The 25,955-nt window shown below is 40.7% G+C and overlaps 1 protein-coding gene across 4 annotated transcripts in view; it reads left to right on the forward strand.

Moving 5' to 3' along the window:
- The window catches only part of HECW1 (HECT, C2 and WW domain containing E3 ubiquitin protein ligase 1), a 250,514-nt gene that overhangs the window by 199,577 nt on the left and 24,982 nt on the right, over positions 1–25,955 (forward strand). For all 4 annotated transcript variants that reach the window (XM_030237185.2, XM_050971192.1, XM_030237191.2 and 1 more), the window contains exons 13-22: positions 613–734; positions 3,618–3,803; positions 4,409–4,543; positions 9,783–9,888; positions 10,065–10,161; positions 12,112–12,195; positions 13,192–13,301; positions 15,394–15,514; positions 16,919–17,032; positions 19,790–19,942. In XM_030237185.2, the coding sequence (XP_030093045.1) occupies positions 613–734; positions 3,618–3,803; positions 4,409–4,543; positions 9,783–9,888; positions 10,065–10,161; positions 12,112–12,195; positions 13,192–13,301; positions 15,394–15,514; positions 16,919–17,032; positions 19,790–19,942 (1,228 nt within the window). The remainder of the gene's footprint in view (positions 1–612; positions 735–3,617; positions 3,804–4,408; positions 4,544–9,782; positions 9,889–10,064; positions 10,162–12,111; positions 12,196–13,191; positions 13,302–15,393; positions 15,515–16,918; positions 17,033–19,789; positions 19,943–25,955) is intronic.

Consider the following 25,955-nt stretch of genomic DNA (forward strand, 5'->3'; position numbering starts at 1 on the left):
CCATAGCCATAATTCAATGGTAGGAAGAATTTTTCTGGTAGCCAAAGAGCATCAGGAGTTTCTACTTCTACAGAGTTACATTCTCAGTGCTCAGTTCTGCTCCTGAGCTTCATTAATTGATACAGATTAAAAATAATGCAATTGTGTCTGGTTTTGTTTTCTTTACCATACAAGTCCCCAAAACCTTGGACTTGTCCAAAACAGTGCAATTAAAGTAAAGGGTAATGCTGGATTGGGAGATCAGATTTCTCTAAAATCAGCTGCAAGGGAAACCAGAATGGACTTGGGCGACTGAACCAAACCATCAGCTGGTGAAAACTGCTGTGGTCACATTATACTTGGGGACAGCAGCAGACTTGACACAGAGTTTCATAAACTACAGTTCAGGAAACCATCCAGCTCCTGCACTGCTGTGGTACACACTGCATCACTGAGCATAAGGACATCCATCAGTTTGCTTGTCTTGGGAATGCCAAGGTAGGTGCATTGGGCATGTGGTGGCTTTTTTTATATCATCACTTCTGCTTCTGAAAAGATAACTAATAGAATAAATTAATGTAGTGCTTTCCACTACATTAATAAGATTCTGTGGCTTGTGTTTTTTTTCTTCAGAGATTAGGAGGGAAGGTTCCCTTTCTCCTGTGAATTCTCAAAAAATTACCTTGTTGCTGCAGTCTCCAGCTGTGAAGTTCATCACCAATCCCGAGTTCTTCACTGTGCTGCATGCAAACTATGTGAGTAACTATGATTTGCTCTCTCACACCTACTGATTTTTAAATCCTAGTGCTGCATCCCAGACCTGCAGGGAGAGTGCACAGTGAATCTGAATTGTGTGACTTGGGGCTCAGTTGTCCTTTCTGTGCACCAGACCAGGTTGGGGACACTACAGCCAGGCTGCTCCAAAGGGGCTCTTGCTGGGATTCTGCTTCACATGCAGTGTCCATGGTACAGAGAAGCTCATTAATGTTATCCTCCCAGAACAAGCAGAAACCCTTGGTTGCAGCTTGGTTGATTCTGTTGTCTGTTGCTGCAGGCAGTGAAGTTATTGTCTTTTGATCCAACATCCTGAGAAATCTTACTCAGATACCACCAAGTGTTACTCAGATACCACCAAGGGTAAAAGAGGGAAAAAAATTACCTCTTGCAATTTGCATTCCCAAAGTGGGGGCAGGCAAAACTGAGTGAAAGAAATACTGACTTGTGCCAGTGTAGCTATTTTGGAAAAAGCACAAATAAAAACAAATTTTCAAAATTCAAATAACTTTTTTTTTTCCATTAGTGCAGTAAAACCACACATTTTCTTGCAAGCCTGGAGAGGAGTGGAGAAAATGTAGTATCAGGAGGAAGCAGACAGGGCAGTCCCTCAAAGAGATGCAGTCCTAGTTTGCCATGTCTGGAGTTTAGTTCAACAAGGCATCTAAACATGACTTCTATTTGGGAAGTCATCCATTTCTGGGTAGCAATGACCTTCCTTTTCAAAAGGAAGAGAAGGTAAAACACTGAGAGTTGCCTCAGCAAAGCCTTTTAGCAAACTGCAGACATCAGGTTTGGGCTGTGGCACTTGGTGGATTGAAGCCAGCCGTCCATCTCCAAGCATCTGCCAGAGATTATCACCCATGAGATCCTGACAAGGAAGGGATGTATTAACTCATCTGACATTCCCTGAACTAGGTCGTGGAGTGCAGATAATTTCTTCCATTAGCAGGGTAATATATGATGATTTATAGCTGGGAGCAATGTAATTTTTGACCATCATGGTTGTTGGAAAAATGAGCAACTGATTCCATAGCTGTGTAAAGAACAGCTCACGGGAGGCTAAATTCCAATTTTATTAGTCACTGAAACTAAAAAAAAGCAGAAAGAGGCCTCCAGTTTTATCTTAAAAACTTGTCTCTAATGTGAGGACCAGAATAATATATTAAAACATCTGTCAAATGGTCATACAGATACCACTTGTACAGGAATAATGGCCCACATAACTTTTGCCTTAACATGAGTGTAATATTTTAGCCACAAGCCCCTATTAAAATTTCAAGCTGTTAATTATGCCACTGAAGTTGGGATTGGAAAATATTTTCCAGCAGTGAGAATTTAAAAGGGAAAAGCTCTCATTTTTCAGATATTTTATTTCCATGAAGAGATAAAACTACATTGCACTTTTTGTTTCCCTAGTGCAGCTTAGAGATATTCAAGGCAGTCATTGACCATGCATTAGATCAAAATACAACTTTTGTTGTGTAGTAGGCTGGGATCTTAAAAATCTGTGACCATGAAGCTTTCCTGGGTTATAAGCAGGTCATATCTTCAGGGCAGAGATCATATCTCTGTGATTTCATAACATTTACCAACCCTTTCCATAATTAGGGACCTTGTGCTACAGGGAGCATTTTCATTGGTGTCACCACAATAAATCCTTACATAATAAAGATTATACCTGTAGATGTTTTATTGAATTACAGTGGTTAAAATGCACTAAACACACATAAAAAATGAGAATTCAAAGCTGCTCGGTCAGATTCTCTGGACATATTCCAGGTCTGCACACTGGAGCTCACTTTACTTAAGACAGGAGTCTTCCAGTGATCTTTATTTCTCTAATGAGTAATCAATCCTTTGGGCTGACCAGCAAACCAAGACACTCATTTTCTCTCTAGTAAAAGGTTTAGGATATTTTTGTGAAGTTTCCTACTCTTTCTTAAGGAGCTTTTTCCCTGAAGTGAAGGATTCAAAGAGTAGCCCGTGAATGGGCCTGTGTGTTGTTAGCACAATTATTGTTTTGTGATGCTCTATCATTGAACACACTGAACAACACACATTGAACAAGAAATACAATTCACTGGGCCCCTCTTCTGCAATCTGATCAGTTCACTCCCTTGAGCTGCTTCAGGCCACACTCCCCTAGAGGTGTATTTAATGCCCATTGTGAGATACAACTCGCTGCCTGAGGGGTGGCATTCATTGGACTCATGGAAGTGTCTCCATCTGAGAGCTTCTACGTCATCTACAAGCTTTGTAGTCATCACAGAAACAGTACTCCATTCCAAGAAACAATTCACATCTTCCAAAAATAGACAATTAAAAAGTGTCTGTTCCTGTCCTGTGGCTGTATAGTCACCATTAAAAAGGTAGCAAGCTCATATGGAGGAATCACATCTGCCCCCACATCTGCCCTGGGGTCTTCATAAGTTCATGAGTCCTCTCATGCACATCTTGATTACAATTAAAGCAAAAATAGATGTTCACAGGTGTCTTTGCATCTCTCTGGCACTGTTGAGGCACAAAAGCAGTATTTCTGTCAACCAATAAAAGCAATGAAAGGGTCAAATACATGCACCTTGAGTGTGTGATGTTTCAGCTAACCAATTTTGAAGTGCATTAAAAAGACAGTTCTTACAAGCTAACTGTGCATAATGTGTGGGATGTTTCACTTTCCAGATTGTATTTCTTAATTCTGCATATGCATGTAAAGTTGTCATTGAAATCAAAACACAGAGATGGAAGTGTTTCTCAATTCTAACAGGACTTGTTTCAGTTCTTTGGGCACGTGGCCCATGAAATAACCAGATATGTTTTGACATCAAAACTGGGTTTCTTCCCTTCTGTTATCCATCTCATAGAGTGCCTATCGAGTCTTCACCAACAGTACCTGCTTGAAGCACATGATTTTGAAGATTCGTAGAGATGCTCGTAATTTTGAGCGGTATCAGCACAACAGAGACCTAGTAAATTTTATCAACATGTTTGCTGATACCCGACTGGAGCTTCCTCGTGGCTGGGAGATAAAAACTGACCAGCAGGGCAAGGTAAGAGTGCCAACAAAACTAATCAGTTGTTTAACACAGCACATCAGACTACATGATTATTAAAAGTTCCTTCCTTCTTGACTCAAAATCAGTGAAGGTTTTGTGTAAACAACACAAGCAGCACGGAGAGCTATTTTAGAAGCAGGGAAAAAGCGTCAAAGTTTCAAAGCATTTCTAGCTTTCTTTAGAATATTGTACCAAGGCAAGGTAGCATTGGACTGACAACAAAGTTTGAGCCAGAGTAGATCTGTTGTGCCTGCAAAATTTGTCTCAGTGTCTCTACCTCGAATGAAGCTTTGCTGACTGACCTCTGGATCCACCAAATAGGTTAAAGCAGTGTTTCCCAATACTGTTATTCTCTCCTGTCTTGTTTATATCATGGCCATTGCACATGATTTGGTCTACACAGCTTCAGATATTTTCTAAGAGCTGTTCTAGCTTTGAGTAGGCCAGTCCTGTTGTTTGCAGGTGCCTTCCATGGACTATACTTATCCAAGGTATTTCCCACATACAGTTGCCAGTGGTTTTCCTGCTGCGTTCCTGCGATACCATCTCAGGGTCGTCAGTCTTCTTATTAAAGAAACCATTGTTCCTTTGTGTTTCAGTCTTTCTTCGTTGACCACAACAGCCGTGCTACCACCTTCATAGATCCCAGGATCCCGCTGCAGAATGGGCGTCTTCCAAATCACCTGACTCACCGGCAACATCTCCAGCGGCTTCGTAGCTATAGCGCTGGAGAGGTAACTGTGCTCATATCAACTCAGGAACTTTTGGCAGCAGTCTTCTCTGGAATTATAAGAACTTCTTATATTTTAAAAGCATTGAAACAGACTATCTTGCGAATGTCTATCTTCCAAAGAAAATAAGGGATTTTTGGTCTTTCTGAAGGGTTTATTTCAGAACTTGCTGGTTTATATTTTGATGGTTTTCAGATTAAAATAATAAGCAAGTAAAGCATAACTGAAGTGAAGTGATGACAGAATATATTTTAAAAGAAGAATCCATATTTGACATCCTGGCCTTGCTTTACTTAAGTTATTCATTAATTTTTTTTATAGTCTGATACCTCATATGTTTCTTCATTCCCCACTGTGACACTGTGCTCTGAAAAGATGGACTCCCTAGAAGTAGTGCAGTATTGTATGCTGAGGTTTGCTTTCCCAGCTTTCAGTCACATTAAATATCTTTCCCATATATCATGGGGATAATTCTTATCACTGAGGGCCATAGACAGGATTGAAAGAAGCATAAATACTGTGTTTGTATTGTGGATTTAAGTAGGAAAAAGCACCAACAATCAGATTTTTCATATAGCAAATCGATACAGTTAAACATTTGTAAAGATTGTTGCTGAATAGAACTAGGGATGAACTATGGTGAAAGGATCTTTCTCTTCCACAAAAAATATCCAGAGAAATGCTTGTGGAGTTAGAATCAAAATTTATTGCAGCAGGACCAGTCTGAATACCTCTCACTGCCAGGTGGATTTGGATTAGGACCTGAACAGGATGTGAGGTCAGTTCTTCAGGATCAAAGGCAAACCAGGCATGAGTAGCCTGGGCATGTTCCTCTCCATCTTGGGTGAATACAGCACCATATTTTCTGAAGATAGAAGTGTATCAATGGATCTGTTTCAGTCATATCTTCCCACCAGATTAGCAACTTCCCTCTGCCAGCAGCCTTCAGTTTAGTGTTGCTGCTGTGATTGAATGACTGGCATGACTGTGGTAGCCGCCTGCACCGTGATTCGTGCTTGGGCCCATGCTTGCCCAAGGCTTACTTGCAAATTTGCCATGTTAGGGACAGAAACACCCCTGAACAACTCAGATGACCTCGCCCAAAATATACGCTTGATTTTGCATATTGCTCCTTTGCTGGCAAGGAGCAATATGCAATAAACCCCAAAAAAAAAGCCAGTAAAGGGTAGGAAATCAAAAGTATTGAATACTTTTGAGTAATGATTATCTAGGGAAATGAAAAACTGTTCTTTGAGGCCACTGTTCTGGCATGATCAGCCAATGAAGTAGTCACCTCCCTGTCTTGGTGGCCCAGGTCCTACAGTGCTTCTACACCTTTGTCATAGCCAAACTTCTTTGTTGTAGTCAAGTAGCTTCCCATTTGGAAGTGTCTGCTGCTGCACTGGAAGGACTCCCATTGATTTCCAAGGACTTTGGATTGATGCCTAAAAGTTCTTCATTTACAAGGAAAATATTCATCCCTTTGCAGCTCAGTCCATTTATTAAGGGCCTCATATTCCATGCCATTTCCTCCAAGAGCATTTGGATGCTCTTTGGCCTATAAATCATGTCTGTAGACTCACACGTGGGGCTTTGTCCTGGCCATGTGTCAGCTGTCTGCAGTCTTGCTGGTTTCTTTGCTGAGCAGATGGTGTGGCCTCCGGAAGCTGTCACCAGGACGTTATGAAGGACCACAAAGGACACCAGTTTTCAATGTAATGTGCACGTGTCAAAGGAGCCTGAAAGGCATCAGAATAGTGCAGTTGTGGTTGGAAGAGAGGGCACAGAAAAGAGCCAGAGCCAGGGTAATGAAATAAGGGACCTCTGCAAAAACTTCCATTGTTCTGTGTAGATTACTGATATTAAATGGTATTATATATTAATTTGAAAAAAATGCTACAAGTTTTCTATTAAACACTTATTTAAGGGTTATCAATTTTTTACAAGAGAAAGGGGGTTGTTGCTACTCTTAGTTACCTGATTTTTTGGAAGTAAAGTTTAGGTAGCTACAGTGGCCATCAGTAACTAAAGTATGGGTCTCTAAGTGATTCATTTCCTTCTGCCACTTCTATAAACAGAACAGTTTGTAAGCACTTTCCATTCCCTCTAAAGGACTTCCCATCTGCAGTGAAAGCGTCCATGATTACAGGGTAGAGATTTTAAAGACAGCAAGAGGAAGGATGCAGGCATCCATGAGGGAGAGGCAGGAGGTGCAGAGAAGGTGCTAGAATATGGCAGTATATACATCTCCTTACCAACCCAAACCACAACAAGCAAGTAGAAGGATTCAAATGGGCCTCTGAAATCCAGCAGTGATATAAAACCCAGGAAAAGGTATTACATCTTGAAAGGCTCCTCTGTTAGTTTGGACTTTCCACTCTGGTTGCAACATTCCAGTATCACTATCAAAGCTGTTAAAGCCTGACATAAATCTGTCAATTACTCTGCACTACATGAACCAGGTCACTAAATCATTAGAGGGGTCACTCTTTATTTTTTTTATTAGAGAATAATGTGCTAATCAAAATTAAATTATTCAATTAGAAAGTTAAAGTAGACAAGACCATTGTGACTGAACACTAAATTGGAGCAATCAATTGTATTCTATTAGCTAAGAGTGGAAAGAGAATTGTTAGCAAAATGGAAGTTAATTAGAGGGTTGGGAATTTTCCTGTTGTGTTGGCAGAGAAAAATTGTTTGGAGGTGTAAATGTGCAAAGACCAAACACAGCATGAGCAATGCCTAGGGATGGTGATGAAGAGAATTACATCACCAGTTTATTGAGGTGTGTACCAAACTGGATTCTTACAATCTAGATTACTTTTGCTCTTAAACCAGAACTGAAAAGATGGGAAGAGGGGAGCGAAAGCTTATTTTCACAGGCACTATACACATTTCCTTCCAAAATTCTTGCTCCAGGAGCAATATGTCCTGGCACTGGAAAACTGAAAAAAGGAATGATGACAAGAGCCAGAGGAGGATCCAGGCCCAGGCTGGGTAGAAGTACCATGCAAATAACACCTGGTGCTAATTTTTATGGGAGGTATATGTTTAACTCCTCTATTACTCCTCCCTTTTCCCTTTCTGTCTTCTGGTCAGTAAAATTATGTGTAGCAGCAAGACCATAGGATTTGTCTTTGTCAAGGATGAGTCAGCGATCACCCTTAAAAACAGGCTCACTCACCATCTGCATTCCCTTGCAAGTCTATTCTACAAGGACCTGAGGAATAGGATCCTCACCTGAACTCCAGGGCTCCCTGGAAGTGAAGAAGCTGTGCCCAACAAAGCCTTAGCACCCTCCCACCCATCCTATCTAGTCCAGTTGGTCATGGGCCATGTGTGGTCCTGGCCATGCTGCCAACAACCAGTCCAAGAAGTGGCTGCTCCCACACGGGCCTCATGCCCACTGTGGCAGTGGATCACAGGGCCCCTCTTCCCCTCTTGCACATAAGGTTCTCCCCTGTGCCATAGCATGGAGTGAATGCTGTAAAGGCCACCACTTGCTGGGGTGGATGCCTGGGGTACAGCGGAAAAGCTGCCTAAGCCTGATCTAAACTTTCCTTGTGAGTTGGCCTGTGGGGGTGTGAGGAGGAGACAAAGGCAGTGAAAGGGTTCAAGTGAAATCCTGACTGGTTGATGAAGCGAAACATTCACCATGCACTTGCACAGCAGTTTTGTGTTTTAAATCACAGTGTGTTTGACTAGAATAGTTAAGATTTTTCATTGTTTAACCTGTGTGTTGACACGTATCAAGTGCATCGACTGGTATCTTGTTACATGTAAACATTTTAAGCTTTACGGGTTCCAAAAGGCAGCTTGCCAGGCTCATTTAGCTTCCCAGTTTCTGTGTATATCCAGTTGGAAGACTTTGCTTTTGGCCGTACCACTGAAAATGGGTTGGCACCGTTTGCTTGGATGCAGAGCTAAGCATTTAAAATATTGAAGTTGCGGCGATTTCTTCCTGAAGTAGTTGCCAACTGCTATAATTTGTGCAGTGAGAAAGGAGCAGCCATTAGCCCAGTGGAGTGGCAATCGGAATTCCTAATGCATCTTGTCCTGATACAGCCTCACACTATAGTCACAGGACAAGGGGGAGTGTCTTTAAACTTAAAGAGGGTAAGTTGATGTAGATATTATTTAAAAAATCTTTACTCTGAGGGTGGTGAAGCACTGGAACAGATTGCCTAGAGAAGCTGTGGCTGCTCCATGCCTGGAAGTGTTTTAAGACCAGGTTGGGGGAGACCCTAGCAACCTGGTCTAATGGAAGGTGTTCCTGCATGTAGCAGGAATTAGATGATCTTTAAGGTCCCTTCCAACCCAAACCATTCTATGATTCCTATCTTGGCCTCACTGTGGCCATATTCTGAAGGAAAACATGAGAGACAGGTGGCTTCCCCTCAACTTTCACAAGTCTCCAAAAGGTTACCCAGCAAGTAATGCCTTAGTGCAAACATTGCCAGATGTCATTGTTTGCCTGTTAATATCTTCATACCAAAGTGTGTTCTCACCTTTTAAGAAATCTGCCTTTCTGACATGATTTCCTTCACTAGATAGTGTATTTAGAACAGTGGCTTTCTTTAAGTGCCTCAGTTAAGGGGCAGTGAAAAATTTCCTTCTTACTATTCCCTTTATCAAGTCTTTGGATAATGTTCTTATTTCCAGTGTATTCAATTCAATTTCTGGTTATGCAAGTTAAGCAGCCTTTTGGGATGACACAGCCTTTTTCTATGCTGTGATCTACATAGATATACCTTCCTCATGTTATTTCCGCTATTAAATTTCCCTTCAACAACACTGAGTGAGCATTGCAGCATTGTGGGTTTTTTCTCTTTTGAAAAACATTGATGTAAAAACCTTGAAGTAATGCAGTTATGCTAAAACTATACATGTTTGATACTACAGAGTGTGTAGTGTGATACTGCAGAGATTTTATTTTCATTGAACCAGAGACGTCCATCACTGCAATACCTACATTAATGTACATTTACTTCTGGATTCTGGTGCCTTCAGCACTGAGGAGGTGTGATAGCTCTGGATAATGGTGCTTCATTTGGAAGCACAGAATTACTTGCCTTTTTTAAGTTGACTGGAGTATAAACTGTAATTTTCATGTGTGCTTTCTGCCCTTCAGTCAGCATCATGGACCATTCTGAAGGTTACAGAAGTAAAAATTACAAATCTTTTAACTGACTGATGAGCTACTGGTGGTCAGTTTTGATCATTCTTTTCCTTTTCTCTGAAGGCCTCTGAAGTCTCTCGAAACAGAGGAGTTACTCTGTTGGCCAGACCAGGCAATAGTCTTGTAACAGCTATTCGAAACCAGCATCATCACGAGGCATTACCTCTGGGTAAGCCAAGTTGTTTTTTTTTCTTCTCAAAGCTCACAGAGGTGGGTTTTAGGACTTCTCATCAGCTGTGGGCACTGCCTCATGTTACCTTGTGCCTCACTGGCAGTGCAGTGTGCCCCTGCAGAGTTCTGGTGACATGGCAAATAAAGCCTCTGGTTTGATTTTACCTTTTCCAGCTTACAATGACAAGATTGTTGCATTTCTACGCCAACCCAACATTTTTGAGATGCTGCAGGAGCGTCAGCCCAGCTTGGCCAGAAACCATGCACTCAGGTACTGCTTTTTGCCAGACTGCTGTACCCTACTTCCAGGAAGCTCTTTTTGTACTGGGGAAAACCAAATTCTAGTAACTGTAGTACAAAAGATGAACTTGGAGCTCCTATGGAACTGCCATCATTAAAGAGTAGATGGGAACCACCAGGATCCGTGTAGTTACTATAGTTACTTTCCACAGACATCCAAGTGAAATAAATATGAGCAAATAATGATGAGAAACTCCTCCTTCACCTGCAATTATTGCTTTATTTTTCAGAAGATAAGAGTTAAAAGAGTGTATGGAGAGAAGTCAGCAGCAAAACCCCAATAAGTCCAGCAGAACCAGGATTTTGCTTCATGTTTGGATTTATACCCCTGTCATGGATATAGTCACCCTAGATATTATAAAGTAATAGGAGCATTATTATGAAGTGGATTGTACTATTGTCTTTAATCTTTCTCATTTGACTTAAAGGTAGTCATTTCCAAAGTAGTTATATTGTGTCTTTCTTTTTCTTAAGCCTATTCCTTTCCTATTAGATTTTTTCAAATCAGAAAAAACTAGAACCAATCACCAATATAACTTATACTCATTTGAATTCCAAATTTCGAATTAATTGATTTTGGCCAAGAACTTAAGATGGTGTTAATTGATGTCTGTAGTTCCCATATGCACCAGCTGGGAGTTTGTACTGAGGTTGTACTGTTTGTACTTTAGGTTGTACTGTGCAGTCAGAGGTCTGGCTGCAGGACAGCTAAAGGAGGAGAGGGCCTTCAAATTCCTGCAGCGTGCTTTCTGCTGATAGCCTTACTGACTCCTCATTTACCTCTGAGGGCCAGACAAAGAATTCTTTGGGTGTAAGGATTAGGCTTCCTTCTGGAGGAATTGATACATGCAAATAAAATGAGAAATAGAATGAAAAATAGTCTCAGTATTCAAGATGTACATTTTTGTAACTGAGAAATTTTTATCTTCACCATCAAATTATTCCAGACTATTTTTTTTTCTCAGCAGTAACTCGAATTCTCATTTCCCAGAGAACAGATAATGCTTTTATCTCCTCTTGAGCAGAGAACAAAATTGACCACTGACAGGGGCTAGACAGCTTAGCCAGTACATAATGAGATTTGTAACAGATTTGTAATATTGAGCCTTTTGCCTCTGGGTCACTGCTGATTATACCTTGGGCCAGGAGTGATCCAAGATACTGTCTAAAGCTCCTGTAGCAGGTGTTAAGCAAACTCCTAGGATGCAAAGTCCATCTTTTATGGACCTTGTTTACATGGTTCTGGAGCACATCCTTGACTTAAGATATAACATTTTGACTTAATACTAGAATAAAAATATTTGGACAATGCAATGCTTTAGAAACACATTGATAGGCTGGGGTGTAGATGAGTATCTTCCATAGTCCTAATCTGCTGATAGGATCCTATCCTATGTTTCCCAGTTTTTATAACAAAAGGTATGAGTTTACACATGCAACACATATTACACTGTATAACCTCTGTGTGATTAATTCATATCAATATATGTTAGAGTGGTATTTCCCAAATGGAACTGACAGAGGGAAAGGAAGTGATATTCCTGCAAATTCTGTTAACAAAAGGTGCTATGTTAGTTGTAGGCTTACACAAAAAATCTGCAGTTGGTGACCTGACATGTACACATGAAACTGAAGGACTAAGAATCATTTTGTTCTCTAAAATAGGGAATAAAATCTCTTTCTTCTGGATCAATAAACTGAGTGATGGAGGCAGATTTTTTTTTCTGCAAGTTTGTTAGGAAGATTAGAAAATGAATCAGACATATAGGATGTTTGCCATTTTTATAAGGAGATAAACAGAAACTGGCAAAATACCAAAGAATAACTACTCTGTGCATGGCTCAAGCTGTGATAATGGCATGGTTTTTTCTGGCTTTGTATTTTTTTTCTTCTCCTCCCCATAATATCACTTATGTTTCAGGGAGAAGATCCATTACATTCGGACAGAGGGTACACATGGGCTTGAAAAGTTGTCGTGTGATGCAGATTTAGTAATTCTGCTGAGGTAATCAACCATCAATAGCATAATGTCATTACTTACAGTACCAGAAAACTATCTGGCTCTTTCTCAGCATAATTGAAAAGATTTTGTTAGATCAGGTCATACTGATAGCCATCCAAAATGATTCAGCCAGAGTGTATCTGTCAATTTCTAATTCCTGGAAGGCAACCTCCATCAGTGCAGTAAATCCAGCCAGCTCAGTCAGTATGGCTGTTACCATCAAGTAGCAGGTAAAAAAAAGAGTCAGGTCAAAATGATTCCTTTTAATGGAAAAAAAACTTGTTTTTTAAAGAAAGAAAAAAAAAAGAGGAAAAAAAATCTCTTGTCTTTCTCACTACAATAATGTAACTGCTTATGAAATTGATAATTTTACTGCAGCAGTGCTGCCACACATGCATGAAACCTCAGTGTCCAGTGCAGTGGGCATTGTTTGGGTAATAAAGATAAGGCTTCAGTTTGTACTGGAACCAGAGAGCTTGGTCTTTTGGTCCTGCTTCTCCTCAGTGCAGCTAAGAACTTACTTTATTGTCTTGGTCTGAGATGGGAAATGTTGCATTACCCAGGTGGGGCTGGGTGTGCTGTAATAGCACTGCCTAATGCAGGAAGTTTACAGCTTATTCCCATCATTTCAATTCAAGCAGTCAGAGCACTGAACTACATGAAAATGGCCCAAGTAAAACAACCTGGAAGACAGAGTGTGCATCTTTACTTCTCTCTGCTAATGTGTTGAAGGTGTTCCTGTTTCCTATGTAGCTTCATGTCTTTGCTCTCCATCAGTGACTGAGCTATCATGTTAGCATGAAACATCTATTAAAATTCATTTTGTTCTTCATTGCTAGTGACCAGGCTGTCTTTGGGAAACCTATGAATTTTTTTAATCCATGAGTTTAGAGATGCACCCAAACATCTGACACAATGAACTTGCACCATGCTGCATATTTAAATTCTTTCATGTGATGAATGTGAACTAAATCTCTCCCTATGACTTTTTCCATGCAGCCTTTTTGAAGAGGATATCATGTCCTACATACCCCTGCAGGCTGCCTTCCATCCAGGTTACAGTTTTTCTCCTCGCTGCTCACCCTGTTCATCACCCCAAAACTCTCCAGGTAAGGAGATGGGAAAATAAGAACAAAATCTTGCATTTGTGGTATTTCTTCTAATAAATAGAAAAGAGCAGATTCAGAGCCAGCATCAGCTGTCAGCCTGCTAATTCCAGTGCCCACTCCAAATCTGATCCCAGCTGCTTTTTTTGCTGGATCAGTTTCCAGTGCTGCTGTGTGTCTATTGATACTCGTACACCTTTTTATATCACTGGAAAGGATTAGGATAAGAGAGTGGTGTACTCCAAACATAAGTCACTGGCATGGAAGCACATTCATTTTATGTGACAGCAGCCAAAAGCTCCTTCCAAATTGAAGGTGTGTTGCAACACTTCCAGTACCCCTGGAAAGTTCAGTCTCCTCCATTCAATGTTCCAAAAACATCTCTTCTTCCCTAGGCACATCTATTTTGAGATCTGAGGGGATCATCTTCATCATCTAGCCTGACCTCCCGTGTTGAGCCCATTGACTTAGGTTCGACAGGAAACATATTTTCCAGAAAGACATGCTGTCTGAGAAGGGTATTTCCAGCTGTGCTATGTCCCTGTAGTTATTGTTTATGCTATAGAAATTTGAGGAGTTAATGTCTCCTTTTTGCCAAGAGACACAACCCCCACCCCAGTCTCACTGTGGGGCTGTGTCCAGTGGCCATCTTGAGAGAATCAACAGAAATGTGATCTGAAGAAATTTATTTTTGGCGGAGCTTTTTGAGCATGCATTTAAATTATCTGATTTCAAACAAAATTAATGGACAAGAGAGGTTCAAATCTTGGATGTGGATGCGGAAAATGGAAAGGTTTTTTGATGTGAAGAAGTTAAATGCTAAACTCTTCTCTACAGGAGAACAGTGTTCTGTCAGAATGTCCTATTTTCTTTAATGAGTTTTAACACCATTGTGAGTACAAGTTCCCCTTGTCTACATCAGGACAGGTCATAAGCAAGTCTCCTTCAGGACAAAATCCAACTATATGGCACAAATGTGACTTAGGAGACTGTTCTTGTGAAAACACAAGGGCAACACTCATTTCCAGCAACACACTGTCTTCTTGCTAATTTCTGTCCTGGTTATAGAGCCCATGAGAGCACCCTTTCTCTTACATCCTGGGGGGAAACAACAGGCTGTCAGAAGAAAGAAGTGTTGCAAGGGATTCTCTTTGTGCTGCATGTATATATAGAGCAGCATTTTCTGTTTTACCAGCAGAGACAGTAATGTCCTTCCCTCATGGCAACCACATATTTTGGGCTCCCACTAAATGTGGTGGGCTTTTTTTTTTCTTTCTTGTGGAGCATTTGCTGCCAGATTTCTCATAAAAGGGCTGTTTTTTGTTGTCTTTTGTAATGAGATATGTAAATGGGATTTCATTAATCCATTATTTAGCCTTTTATGGCATGGCACTTGTTTATACAAAAAGAGTAATGTCCTACTTTGAGAATGTAGCCTTCAAAACAAAACAGATTCCAAATTGCTGAAAAATCTGCTGTTATGCGTGAATCATAATAGGGAAATGTAGCATTTCCTGCTGACAGAAATCCTTTTTGATGCCACAGAGGAGTTTTGTGTTGATAGCTGGAAGTGTTTAATATACAGTCAGATTAACACAGGGAAACCTGACTCCCAGCTTGGCTGGGTTGCTAGGCTCCAGTGAGAGGCATTGCTCTGAGTTTCAGAGGTTTAATCCTGCCAAGTAAGATCTCCTGTACAATGCAGAGGAGAGAGGTCTCTTCAAAGTGCAACAGGGAAAGAAAACCTAAATGCCACTGACCATGAAAGGTAGATATGTATGTCAATCTCATGCCTTTCTGATCCTTCAGTTTCCATTCAGTCACAGCTAAAGGCAGAGGCAGCACAAGGACACACACAAGGTGAGCTTAACAGTACTTTTAGTGAAGAGGACAAAGTCCCTGGAAGTTCATTTCAATCACTGAATTACAGGAACTTACAACTCTTTTGATGCCAGATAGAGCAAAACTAACACTGTATACCTGCAAAAAGTTCCTAACACATTTATTAACCAGTTCTGTGTGGAAACATCAGCTGCATGATTTTGGAGCATGTCAAGCCCCTTACACCTTAGGATGCTGTTTATTTTCCCTCCAGGGCTGCAGCGAGCAAGTGCAAGAGCACCTTCTCCATATAGGAGGGACTTTGAAGCCAAGCTGCGCAATTTCTATCGAAAACTTGAAGCCAAAGGGTATGGGCAAGGTCCAGGGAAAATTAAGTAAGTATTACAATCACTCAGTTAGTTTAACAGGACACAATTTTGTCTTTTGTCATTCATTGTCTGTGAGGGATAGGGAGTGTAAAACACCCTGGAGATTGCATTTTTTTACATAACCTCAGGGAAAGATAAGATCTTCATATACTCTGCAAAAAAGTGACTTTCAAGAGGCTCTTGTCTGGAAGTTTTACTTCTTAAAGATTCGTATTCTATTACACTACCATTTCTTGCCTATTTAACAGGGATATTCATATTCCTACCTATAATTTGCCAGTAGGAGAATTATCCTTCCGGGCAAACACCCACCAGATATTAACAACAGCTATATCATTGTAATGGCAGGATGACTCCAAAGTCTTTGGATCTATGTATCAGTAGATGTGTATAACTCAGGATATCAGTGTAACTCGGGACCAGAACATGATCCTACACAAGTTAGTCTGAACATGCAGGTTTAACTTTCCATAGTTCCTTGTGTTGATAGCCCTCCTGGATTTGAACTGGAGAAATTTGTGCCAGTCTTCCTGTATTTGGGGTTCTCTGTCATTTGATTGTGGAGTTTTTTTCCATGCATCTTGTTAGTTGGCTTTTGAGTCTGTACCAATTTGTGCTCAATCTAGTTATCCAACTTTCCCAAAGACTGTGGGCTGTTTCTAAGGTATTTCCTGGGCATCTGGTTGAATTTATGCCTCAGGCTGGCTTCCTACCAAAGGACATCTGTTGTGGAAAAAATAAAAGTATGAAGCCAAGCAATTTATTCCAGGCAAATGTCATCAGCAAAATGATCTTAGAGAGCTGAGGAGTCCTAGCTAGTGGTTACCCCTTTTGGTGTCCTGCTAAATGGGTCCAAGGCAGACGCTAAATATATTTTAGAAGGTCTGTTTAAAATGTCCATGAACATATGAACAAGAAGGGTTTCTTGCACAGATGGTGTGTAAAAGTACTATCCATTAAGTTGTTGTACTGATTAGTAAGGGAATGAGAGAAGTGTTGTATAAACAGAGGCTCATACTCCCTTTGCTTCCCTTGCCACAGAGGCAGTATGTCCATGGACATTCACTGGATTAAATCCAGGAAGTGTTTGGGGCCAATTCCAGAAAGCTGGGACTTCATATACACAGGAAACTCACAGCCCCCTCTACCCCCTCTACCATATAAAATTGTACGTATGGGTTGTTGTGGAGAGCAGAGCAGCACTTTGAACCCAGCCATGGCATAGAATTCACCTTCAAGGCACATAGAAAAGCCAGTGGAAACCCGTAATGGTCAAGTAGCACGGGCACCAGCAGATGCCATTTTATTAAGTTCTTTGAGAAGGAATGTGTGTCTCTATAGCTGTTGTTTACCTTCAGCCTCACAAGCTCCCCCAAGACCCAGTGATCAGATCTGTATTTCCCTTTGCAGGTTGATTATACGGCGTGACCACCTGCTGGAAGGCACCTTCAACCAGGTAATGGCCTATTCGCGCAAGGAGCTCCAGCGCAACAAACTCTACGTCACGTTCGTCGGCGAGGAAGGGTAGGGAGCCACACAATGCTCTCAGCTCTGAAGTAGCTGTTATGTTGCCAAACAACAAGTTGACTAAGGCTGTTATGAAATGTTTCTTTGGTTTTGTTTTACCTCTGAGTAAGTGATTCATCTTAATCAACTCATTTGTTAAAAATAACAATAACAATAATGCTTCATTTTTTATAACACCTTCCATCTAGATGTCTCAGAGTGACAGTTTAAGTGGTTAAATCTATTGTCATCTTGTTTGCTGGGGATTTTTTGACAGGCTGGAAGGAAAAAACTCAACTTCAGGCCAATATTTACACACTGAATCGGTCTGAGGGCTATAGTTAGAGACCAGACCTTTATCCAATTTTTTACTCTAACTCTTCACAGTAGATCTGGTTTTGCTTTAAAAATTTTAGCTTTGCATGCCAACTAATGATCATTTGTTATCCATATGTGGATTTCATGTTTCCATCTGAAGTGAGAAACGTTAATGCTGTTTAGTCCTTAAAATTTAATTCCTGCAGTTGGAATCTGAAAGCAATAGAAGTTTCCTGAGAAGGCTTTTTCTCAGAAATCTTTGTGTACAACTCTTAAAATCCATGAGCCATTTTTGTATGATGAAAGGCAACCCCTGACCTTTTCATTTCAAATGTAAGCACAACCTTTCAAAGCCACCCTGGCTCACCTCAAGAGATATATTGTAATGGAGGCTTAATCCACATGCTTTTGTAATGGGAAGACCATTATGTGTGTGTTTCCAGTGTGCCATATGACAAAGGCATGAAATTGTGTTTCAGTAGCTTTGCATATAAAGTTTCTTTTTTTCAAAAACATGTGATGTGTGTAGGATTTCAGTCCCAAAGGTATCAGACAGTACCTGAGGCAATTCTCAAGATCTCCAGCAACTGCTGACACTCTCAGCTCTGAGGTGTCATGGCAAATGAAGGGCTTCTGTCCCTTGTCTCCGGACAGGTTATGTACAGTGGCAAACAGAGGTTGCCAGTCTCAAAGAGAGTCACTTGGTGACCTCAGTATCAGGGTTTTTTCACTCTTACTTTTTATTCTCTATGGATTCAATACTGTGTAACAGAGGTCATCTTTCACAGCTGATCTTGCCTCTGGCCTGCAAGTAAAGCATAAACTTGTAGCACACTTCAGTTTATGTTTTCGGAATAGTGTTCTGGAATGCCAGAATATGACTGGCCAAAGTCATATTGTCTTCTGTGTGGCATGGTGTCCTCAGGAGAAATTACAAACCAATTTGATGTGCAAATTCATTAATTTTTCACTGATTCGTTTACATCTGAAGACACATTCCTCTAGGGTTTCTGCTGCTTGATGCTAATATACTTTCTACTGGAACTACTCCAAGATGCCAATTCCCTACTGAAGAGTTGATGCTGTGTGGCCACGTGATGCTGTATGGGCACAGCTTCCCACGGTTCAAAGAAAAAGGCTGTTAAGAATGAACTATAAAGGCTTTATGACGCGTTTGTGTGTTGCCCAGAAATGCAATAGTTAGTCTCCCATTGGAGGTTTTTGAACATAGACACATCTTGTTTGTGTTTGAGTTCTTTACTCCAGCCATTATCAGGCTTAACCCAGTACTTTGATGTCCATGGAACCAGCCCTGGTCCATGGCTGGCACTGGTGGGTCATGTGGGCTTGTTACCATCCTCTTTTACAAGTGTGGCCTTTGTGTCATCACACGATCCTAGAGCTAAAGCTCCTCAAAGAGAGTACTGAATCTCCAGATATGAAACACAGGAGAATGGGCCCATCTACCCTTTGCCATATTTCTAGTTGCACAAATCAATCATTCAACCCCTTTCACTTATGCTTCTGTAATTCCATAGCACAGACCATTCTGATCCAGTTGCAGAGCTTTCTACTTACTTTGCAATTGTTAAGTAGAAGGAGTAGTGTCCACCTCAGAAAATCTTTTGGCACGCATGATATATGGCTACAGATCATTTCTTCATATTACATGTAGGGAAAACCTACTCACCATTATTAGAGAATGATCTGTTTTTAATAAATCTAACGCAGTTTTCATTTAATGAATTCAGGAAAAATTTTTAGTCTTGTTTCCCTTTTGTTCTTCCAAGTTGAGTGTAAAAAATTCAAGGGGAAAAAAAGAGGCTCTCTACAGAGCAAATTCACACAACAGCAAAGCTCAATTTAAGGTGTACCACATGAAAACAGCAGAAAAGTGGAAGAGCTTGGATGGAACAAGCAAGGAATCACCATTCTGTCTTAAGAGACAAAATCCTGCTGGGATTTGGTCTTGTTCTTTATGGTTTCCGTAGTTAAAAAAAGCATCCTTGGGGCTAGATTTGGGTACATCTCAGTGTAGGAGGGTCAGAGCAATTTCTGTTTTGGCCCAGGCTTTGTGGTCTGTAAACCCAGGTGTTCACAGGCAGTTCAAACCCACTCACTAGAAAGCTACCTCTCTGCTGGCCAGCCACCTGATGCAAGGCTGAGCCTTCTACCTCTAGTTTGTTAAGCTTTTGGAACAAAGGAAAGTAAACTACTTTTGGCATGGCATGTGTCCCAGTTATGATTCCTCCCAAATCAGCCTGGATATTAGTGAAGTTTTGGCATTGCAACTTGTTCAGGACTCGGAATCCAGTTTTGAGAGGAGAGATAAATCATGTTAGAAACACTTGACTACACAGACTGCTGCACTAAGACAGCAGCCAATGTAGGCAAACCCAGGAAATCCACTCAAATGACAAGAGCCTCATTTTGTCTTTTCTCCCTTTTTCTTTCCAGGTTGGACTACAGTGGCCCCTCCCGGGAATTCTTTTTCCTTCTGTCTCAGGAGCTCTTCAATCCCTATTATGGGCTGTTTGAGTATTCAGCCAATGACACTTACACTGTACAGATCAGCCCCATGTCTGCCTTTGTTGAAAATCACCTGGAATGGTAAGAACATTTTTTGCAGAGCTGAACATTTGTTTCAGAGCAATTAAAAAAATGGAAAAGCAAAACAAAAGTCCCAGTTTAGACTGGAGTACATACAAATATTGCTAATTCTGGGAAGAGGTGGGGAAGTAGGTTGTGAAAAGGAAGAGATGAACAAAACATAAATACGAGAGCAGGCTCTAAAAAAGCAGTTGTGAAGTACTACTATTAAAGTATCCTGCTGGCATTACTTGGAACTTGGTGTTTGTGAACTTCTGTGTGAATATAAAAAGGAGAGGGAGAAGAGCTCTGCTTAATCCAGTCTTCATCTCCTTCATCCCTTTCTAAGTAGAGCCAGTGTGACCTTTCCATACATCAGATAGCATTGTGTTTGTAAGCTGTACAGTTCTCTGAGAGTCACATTGCTGCTCTGTTCCTACCACAGGCCTTAAAAAAGGCCCAGTGAAAGCAGTTTCCCTTTTCTTCCCTGACAAAGTGTCCCTGCTTGTCTGGGGCAAGGCCGCAAGAGTGAGCAGATATTTTAGCTTACTAAGTATGTAGGCGAATTTCTGATCTTGTTTCTTTATCAAAAGTTCTGAAAGCATATTGTGATGTCCTTATTTTCTCTTTCTGCCTCCAGATCTGTCTGTCTTTGGGAGTTGTTTTCACTTTGGTAGTTTCAGATGTGGTTAAGCGAAGCATAGGCTGCGAGCCCCGGGCATCGCTTGGTCCCTTGTGGGATTTCATTGTGTCAAAGAAGTGCTGCCACATGGGTTTGTTCCTATGATGGTTTTCTTTGTCAATCTCACTGGCTCTTCTCAGAGATCCTTTTCTTAAAATGGGAGGCAGGCCCCTTTTAAATTGCAAATAGTACATGTTCCTCTATTCTTGTGAATAGACCCTCCTTTCCTTGGCTTACAGCAGGTGGGAGATCAAGAACAGTTGAGCTGTCACCTCTGTTAAAGTTGCCGGGGGGAAAGGAATATTGCTTGGGACTGGCATGGTTTCTAAATTGTTGGAATTTTCTTTGTATTATCATTTCCAGCAGTGAAGCTAACAATGATCCTTACTTTAGAGTGTTTCTCTACTGACATGAGCAGGAAGAGAGCAGCTTAATTCTTACAGCTTGTTCACCTACCACTGCAATCCTGTTCATTAGACATTATCTGGAGCCTTCCTAATTTTCAAGAAGAAATAAAGTCTGTCCTGTATCCTATCTTAACAGATGGCATGGATACACTTCTGATTTAGGAGGCTGTTATTTGTGGAGACGTATTTTGACATCCAGGCAGAGGACCAGCTAGGCAGGTGCAAACTCATGATCATTCTGCCCACATTGTGACAAAGCTGAACACAGACCTCTGTGTCCAGAGATGTCCTTGCAAATAGTTGCAATTTTCTTAAGTGATAAATTCTGCTGCAAAACATATATGCTGTGTTTGATCCCCTTCATTTTGTGCCTTGGAAGATTTCAGCATGAAAGAGGCAGGTTTTTAAAGGTGCCCTGGGTATATAGAACAGCAGAAAGATACCTAATATGATTTTCCTGTAGCAATTAGCATTTAACCCAAAAATCAGCAGCAGTCAGACACATAGGCTGCACATATCAATCCAGCTTCTTGAATGCAGAATGTTATTTGGCCTTCAGACATTTTTGTTTTCCTATTTTTAAGAGATAAATTTGGCCTCTTGCCCTGCAGAAGGAAATAAATGCTATGAATGAAGAGGTTTGCACATGTAGTATTGTAAATAGGGCAAGATTGCATAACCCAAGGGAAAGATAAACAGTCCAGTCGGTGCTTGGAAATACTTCATGAACCTGTTATGGAAATAATGGCCTGAGACCAGCAGTTTATAATTAGCCTGACAGGTTTCATGATTGGCTTGTAGATATCTAGACATTCTAAATGTTTTTATACTGTGTGACTGATCTCAGGTATTCATATGTAACCTTAGAGTCCCGTGTTCAGAATTCTGTGCAGCCTGAGATAGGAATTGGACCAACCTGTTTGAAACTGAGTTCAGTTCTCCCATTAAGGCTTTACAAGCAAACTTCTGTGAGGACACTGTACTAACTGCCTTGTTGCTGTTTTTTCCTGAGCAATGAGGTTTTCTGATGTTCCCAGGCTTTCTTCATTCTCATCCAATCAGAGCTAGAACTTCTGTTTCTCAGGTTTATTTGTTGATAAGATTCCCTGTCATATGCCAGAAATAGACATCACTTTCCTGTTCTCAAATCTGTTATGAAGCACCAGCTAACACAGATGAATCCGTTTGAGAGTTCCAGGGTCACAGGTAATTAATATTCATAGTCTCTTCAAAGCTTGAAGTATGATGTCAGTCACGAAAACCACACAACCACAATTGGTTTAGATTTGCAGATTTCTTCAGCTGTATGCTTTTTGGTGCTGTGGGGCTTATTATTTATGTGAAATCTACCCTTGGCATGTTTTTCTCTATAGTGCTTCTGCAAGACCTCTCCAGACACAGATATATTAAGAAACAGAGCTAGCAAAAAAATTCTCTCAAAATTATTTTACATTTTCTCTTTCTTAAGTGAACAGTGGTGAATTTCAGATAAATGCAACAAAATGCAAAGATGTGAGGTTTCATTCATATTGAAATGAATGGAGAAATACACTGCTCTTTTTCCCCAGCCTAAAAGTTACAGTTCTGCCCCTTTTAGGGGCTTATTTCATGCTTTGCTCTTTGTACAAACAGCATTCTGAGTCCAAAATGAGCACATCAAAGCACAGACTAGTTGTATATATGCCAAGTTAAGTAAGAGACATAATGACTGGAAAATATTTCTCATTTATGGAGAAACTGAGATTTAACACCTTTCCTGCAAGCTTCCATTGAATAAGACTTTTTCCTTCAGTTAACATATGTGCATACTGAACACACAAAATAACAGATATCACACATTTTTAAAGTTAAAATATTTTAAATCCCCTTCTATCTGAAAGGACAAATACAACCCCTAGACCAAAGAAGTTTGATGATATATTTTTATCTGCATGGTATAGAATGTACCTGAAGCTTATAGCCAGAAAAGCTGCTTTTAATCCGTGCCAGTAATGAGCCATTCTATCTGATCTAGGTAAATGTGTCTAGCTTTTTGCCTAGATATTTGAAAACATTTTCTGAAATACACCCCCACTGGAGGTACTTCACCCTTTTCCACATAAGCGGGCAAAATGCGGAACAAAAGAAAAAAATGTGAAAACAAGCCCAGTCTCTGCATAAAAAACCAAATGGCCTAGACAGAAAAAAATCATTCACAGACATTCATTTGGAGATCTGAGGGATGTTAACTTGAAAAATCTTTTTTCTGTGTTTTCATTGTGAATTAGGGACAGCATGGGTTTTTGTAATAGTAAGCATTTGTGGACCTTGCTGTGACATTTATGCAGCCAGAGAACAGCACCCCAGTGCTACAGTTATCTTAGAGGTATTTACAGCTTGCTAATCGTACTTAGCATTTTGTATCCATCTCAGAGAAGCCCTGTTGTGTTTTGTTTGTTTTTCTTTATATAAAAATTAATGCATTTGTTTATCAGAACCTTTAGAAAGTTGAAGACCTGTGAGTAAAATGTTTTTGTTCAGAATCCTGCTGAGACCACAGACGTGATACGCTCAGACCCAATGCTCAGGTCTCCAGAAGCTGTAGATTATTGCTGGCCACATTATAGAGTCCTCATGAACTCTATAACTTGATGCTCATTTAGAACTGCTTTGGGGCAGGACTTTCTTCATTCATTTCCCATAATGAATTTTCTTTCAGAAAATTCTCCAGTCCCTCTTCTCATATTCTAGTCTGTGCCACAGAGCAGAGTCAGACAGAAGACTTGCATGTATATCTGCATCTCATTCTGCAGGCAGATGGAAGCCTGGTGCACCCATTCTCCATGCAGACAAGATCTTGCTTTCCCTGTGCTCCAAGTCAGCTGACACGGTCACCGACTGGTTGAGCTGAGCAAATACATGCTGTCTCCCATCAGGGCTGATTGCTTCAGGCATGGCACTGCCTCTGTTGTTTTTGCATGTTCTGGCACATGGGCAAAGGCAGCTCCCTTTGCCTACACAATGCTGTGGGGGCATAGCCCCAGCCAACCTCTGAGCAGCCCTTTTATTTATTTTGTGTTAATGAGAAACCACATAACCAGCACTATCCATCTCTAGCGTGCTAGAGAATGCAGGGTGTTGCTTTTTTCCTTTTTTTTTTTTTTTTTTTTGTTATAATAAACCCAAGGAGAACTGAGAATGTTGCAACTTCAGCTGTCTTTTCTCCTTAGAGAGCTTGGTTGGTTTTCTTACCCCGGTTTCCTTATGAGTTGTGCCTTGTGCAATTGCCCTGCCTATCCATCAGACAGATTCCTAATCAGTTTAAGACCTGTCTGACAGGAAGGTAAATGTCTTGAAGAAAATAATTTCCTAAAAGCTTTGTCAAACATGTGTCTATGTAAAGGACAGATCGGCAGAAGAGTGGCTCAGCAGGGATGTGTGCTGTCTGTCCTCAGAGCTGGCCATGTGCTGTCTGTCCTCACAGCTGGCCAGGCAGCATGAGTGAGCTGACAGGTCCATCCCAGGCACTGGCTGCAAACCAGCCACATCATCTTGCGCAGTAGCTTGGGGATGTGAGGCAGAGCTGTGCAAGCTCAGGGGAGACAGAAGGGAGAAACTGGAGATACTCCAAAGTCTGGGAAGCAGAATGTGAGGGAGGAACTGGGAGCTACTGCAGTGTGGTAATGTAGGGCCATCAGAGTCAGATCTATAGGAAACAAACCTCCACTAATCCTTCTACACAGAGATTGACTTATTTCAATTAAAGTGTTTTTAAAGAAAGTAACAAATTGCCTTGTGACCTAATGGGTTGTATTCCAATGCGGACCAGCTCACAGGCTGGATTTAGGCACACTCCCTGGCTCTTTATAGAAACAGTGGAGAAATGTAGTCACAGCATCTAAGCAGGAGGTCTGGAAACAGCCATTACTCCTCTCTACTGACTGAAGGGAACTCTTAGGAATATGTGGTCTGAATTACTCATGACTCTCTCTGACTTTTCAGCTGTTGTGGCAGGCAACCTACTTATGGCCCAATACTTGTTTAGTCAGGGAGTTAGAAACACAGTTTGGTTTTGGGCTTAAAAGGGCCACTTGTGTGGGTCTACATTTGGGGGAGGAATTAATTTAGGAGACCAATTTTGCAACTGTCTTGAAAGGCTGTTTATGCTAAACACTGAAAAATCGTCCCCTTAAAAATCAGATAAAGCACCCCAGAGTGAGGCATCAAGCTGCATCCAGTTGTTTTTGAAATCAGATGATTGCCTGTTTGCCTCAGTTTCCATCTGAGAGATTTCCTAGTATGTAATCAACTTGAATTCCGTTTGATGCTTGGAACTGCTTTGAAATTCTCAGATGAAAGGCACCATAGAAAACCAAAGCATTTAATGTTATGTTAGACTATAAATTTTAATTACTAGCAATATCTTATTTTAAATAAATTATGTCTGCATGAGAAATTTTCAAGCACTATTGTAAATCTTCTGGACAAGAATGATATTAAAATAAATGTGCAGCTGAAATAATTTATAAGACCTTTTCACTATGTGAAAAGGGTATGTTACTGAAATGCCTTCTTGCTGCTGTACTGTGATCTCTCTCAATGCCTCCTGTACTTAAGTAAACTTTGATTTTCCTATTAAGTTTGATGTATGACTGTATCACATAGAGCCTGCCTCAACAGCTGGTTAATTATTTATTAAGGGTCAGGAGGAATTGGAAGATTAAAGGCAAACCAAAACTGAAGGAGAAAAAAACATTCTTCCTAACGGAGCTTGTGCAGCAACCATTCTTTCTTTTAAAAAAGGTTCTGCTTTATATTTACCTTACTCATGACTTTCTCTCTCTTACTAGAGAATTTTTTCCAAGCACTTTTGAGGATCAGAATGACGTTGCTTTATGAGTTGAAAGAAGAGATGTCTCTCACAGTCTCTACCCCTTTTCCCTTCCCTGAGTCTCATAGTCTCTCT

This window comes from Serinus canaria, chromosome 2 (assembly GCF_022539315.1).
Source record: "Serinus canaria isolate serCan28SL12 chromosome 2, serCan2020, whole genome shotgun sequence".
Classification (NCBI taxonomy): domain Eukaryota; kingdom Metazoa; phylum Chordata; class Aves; order Passeriformes; family Fringillidae; genus Serinus; species Serinus canaria.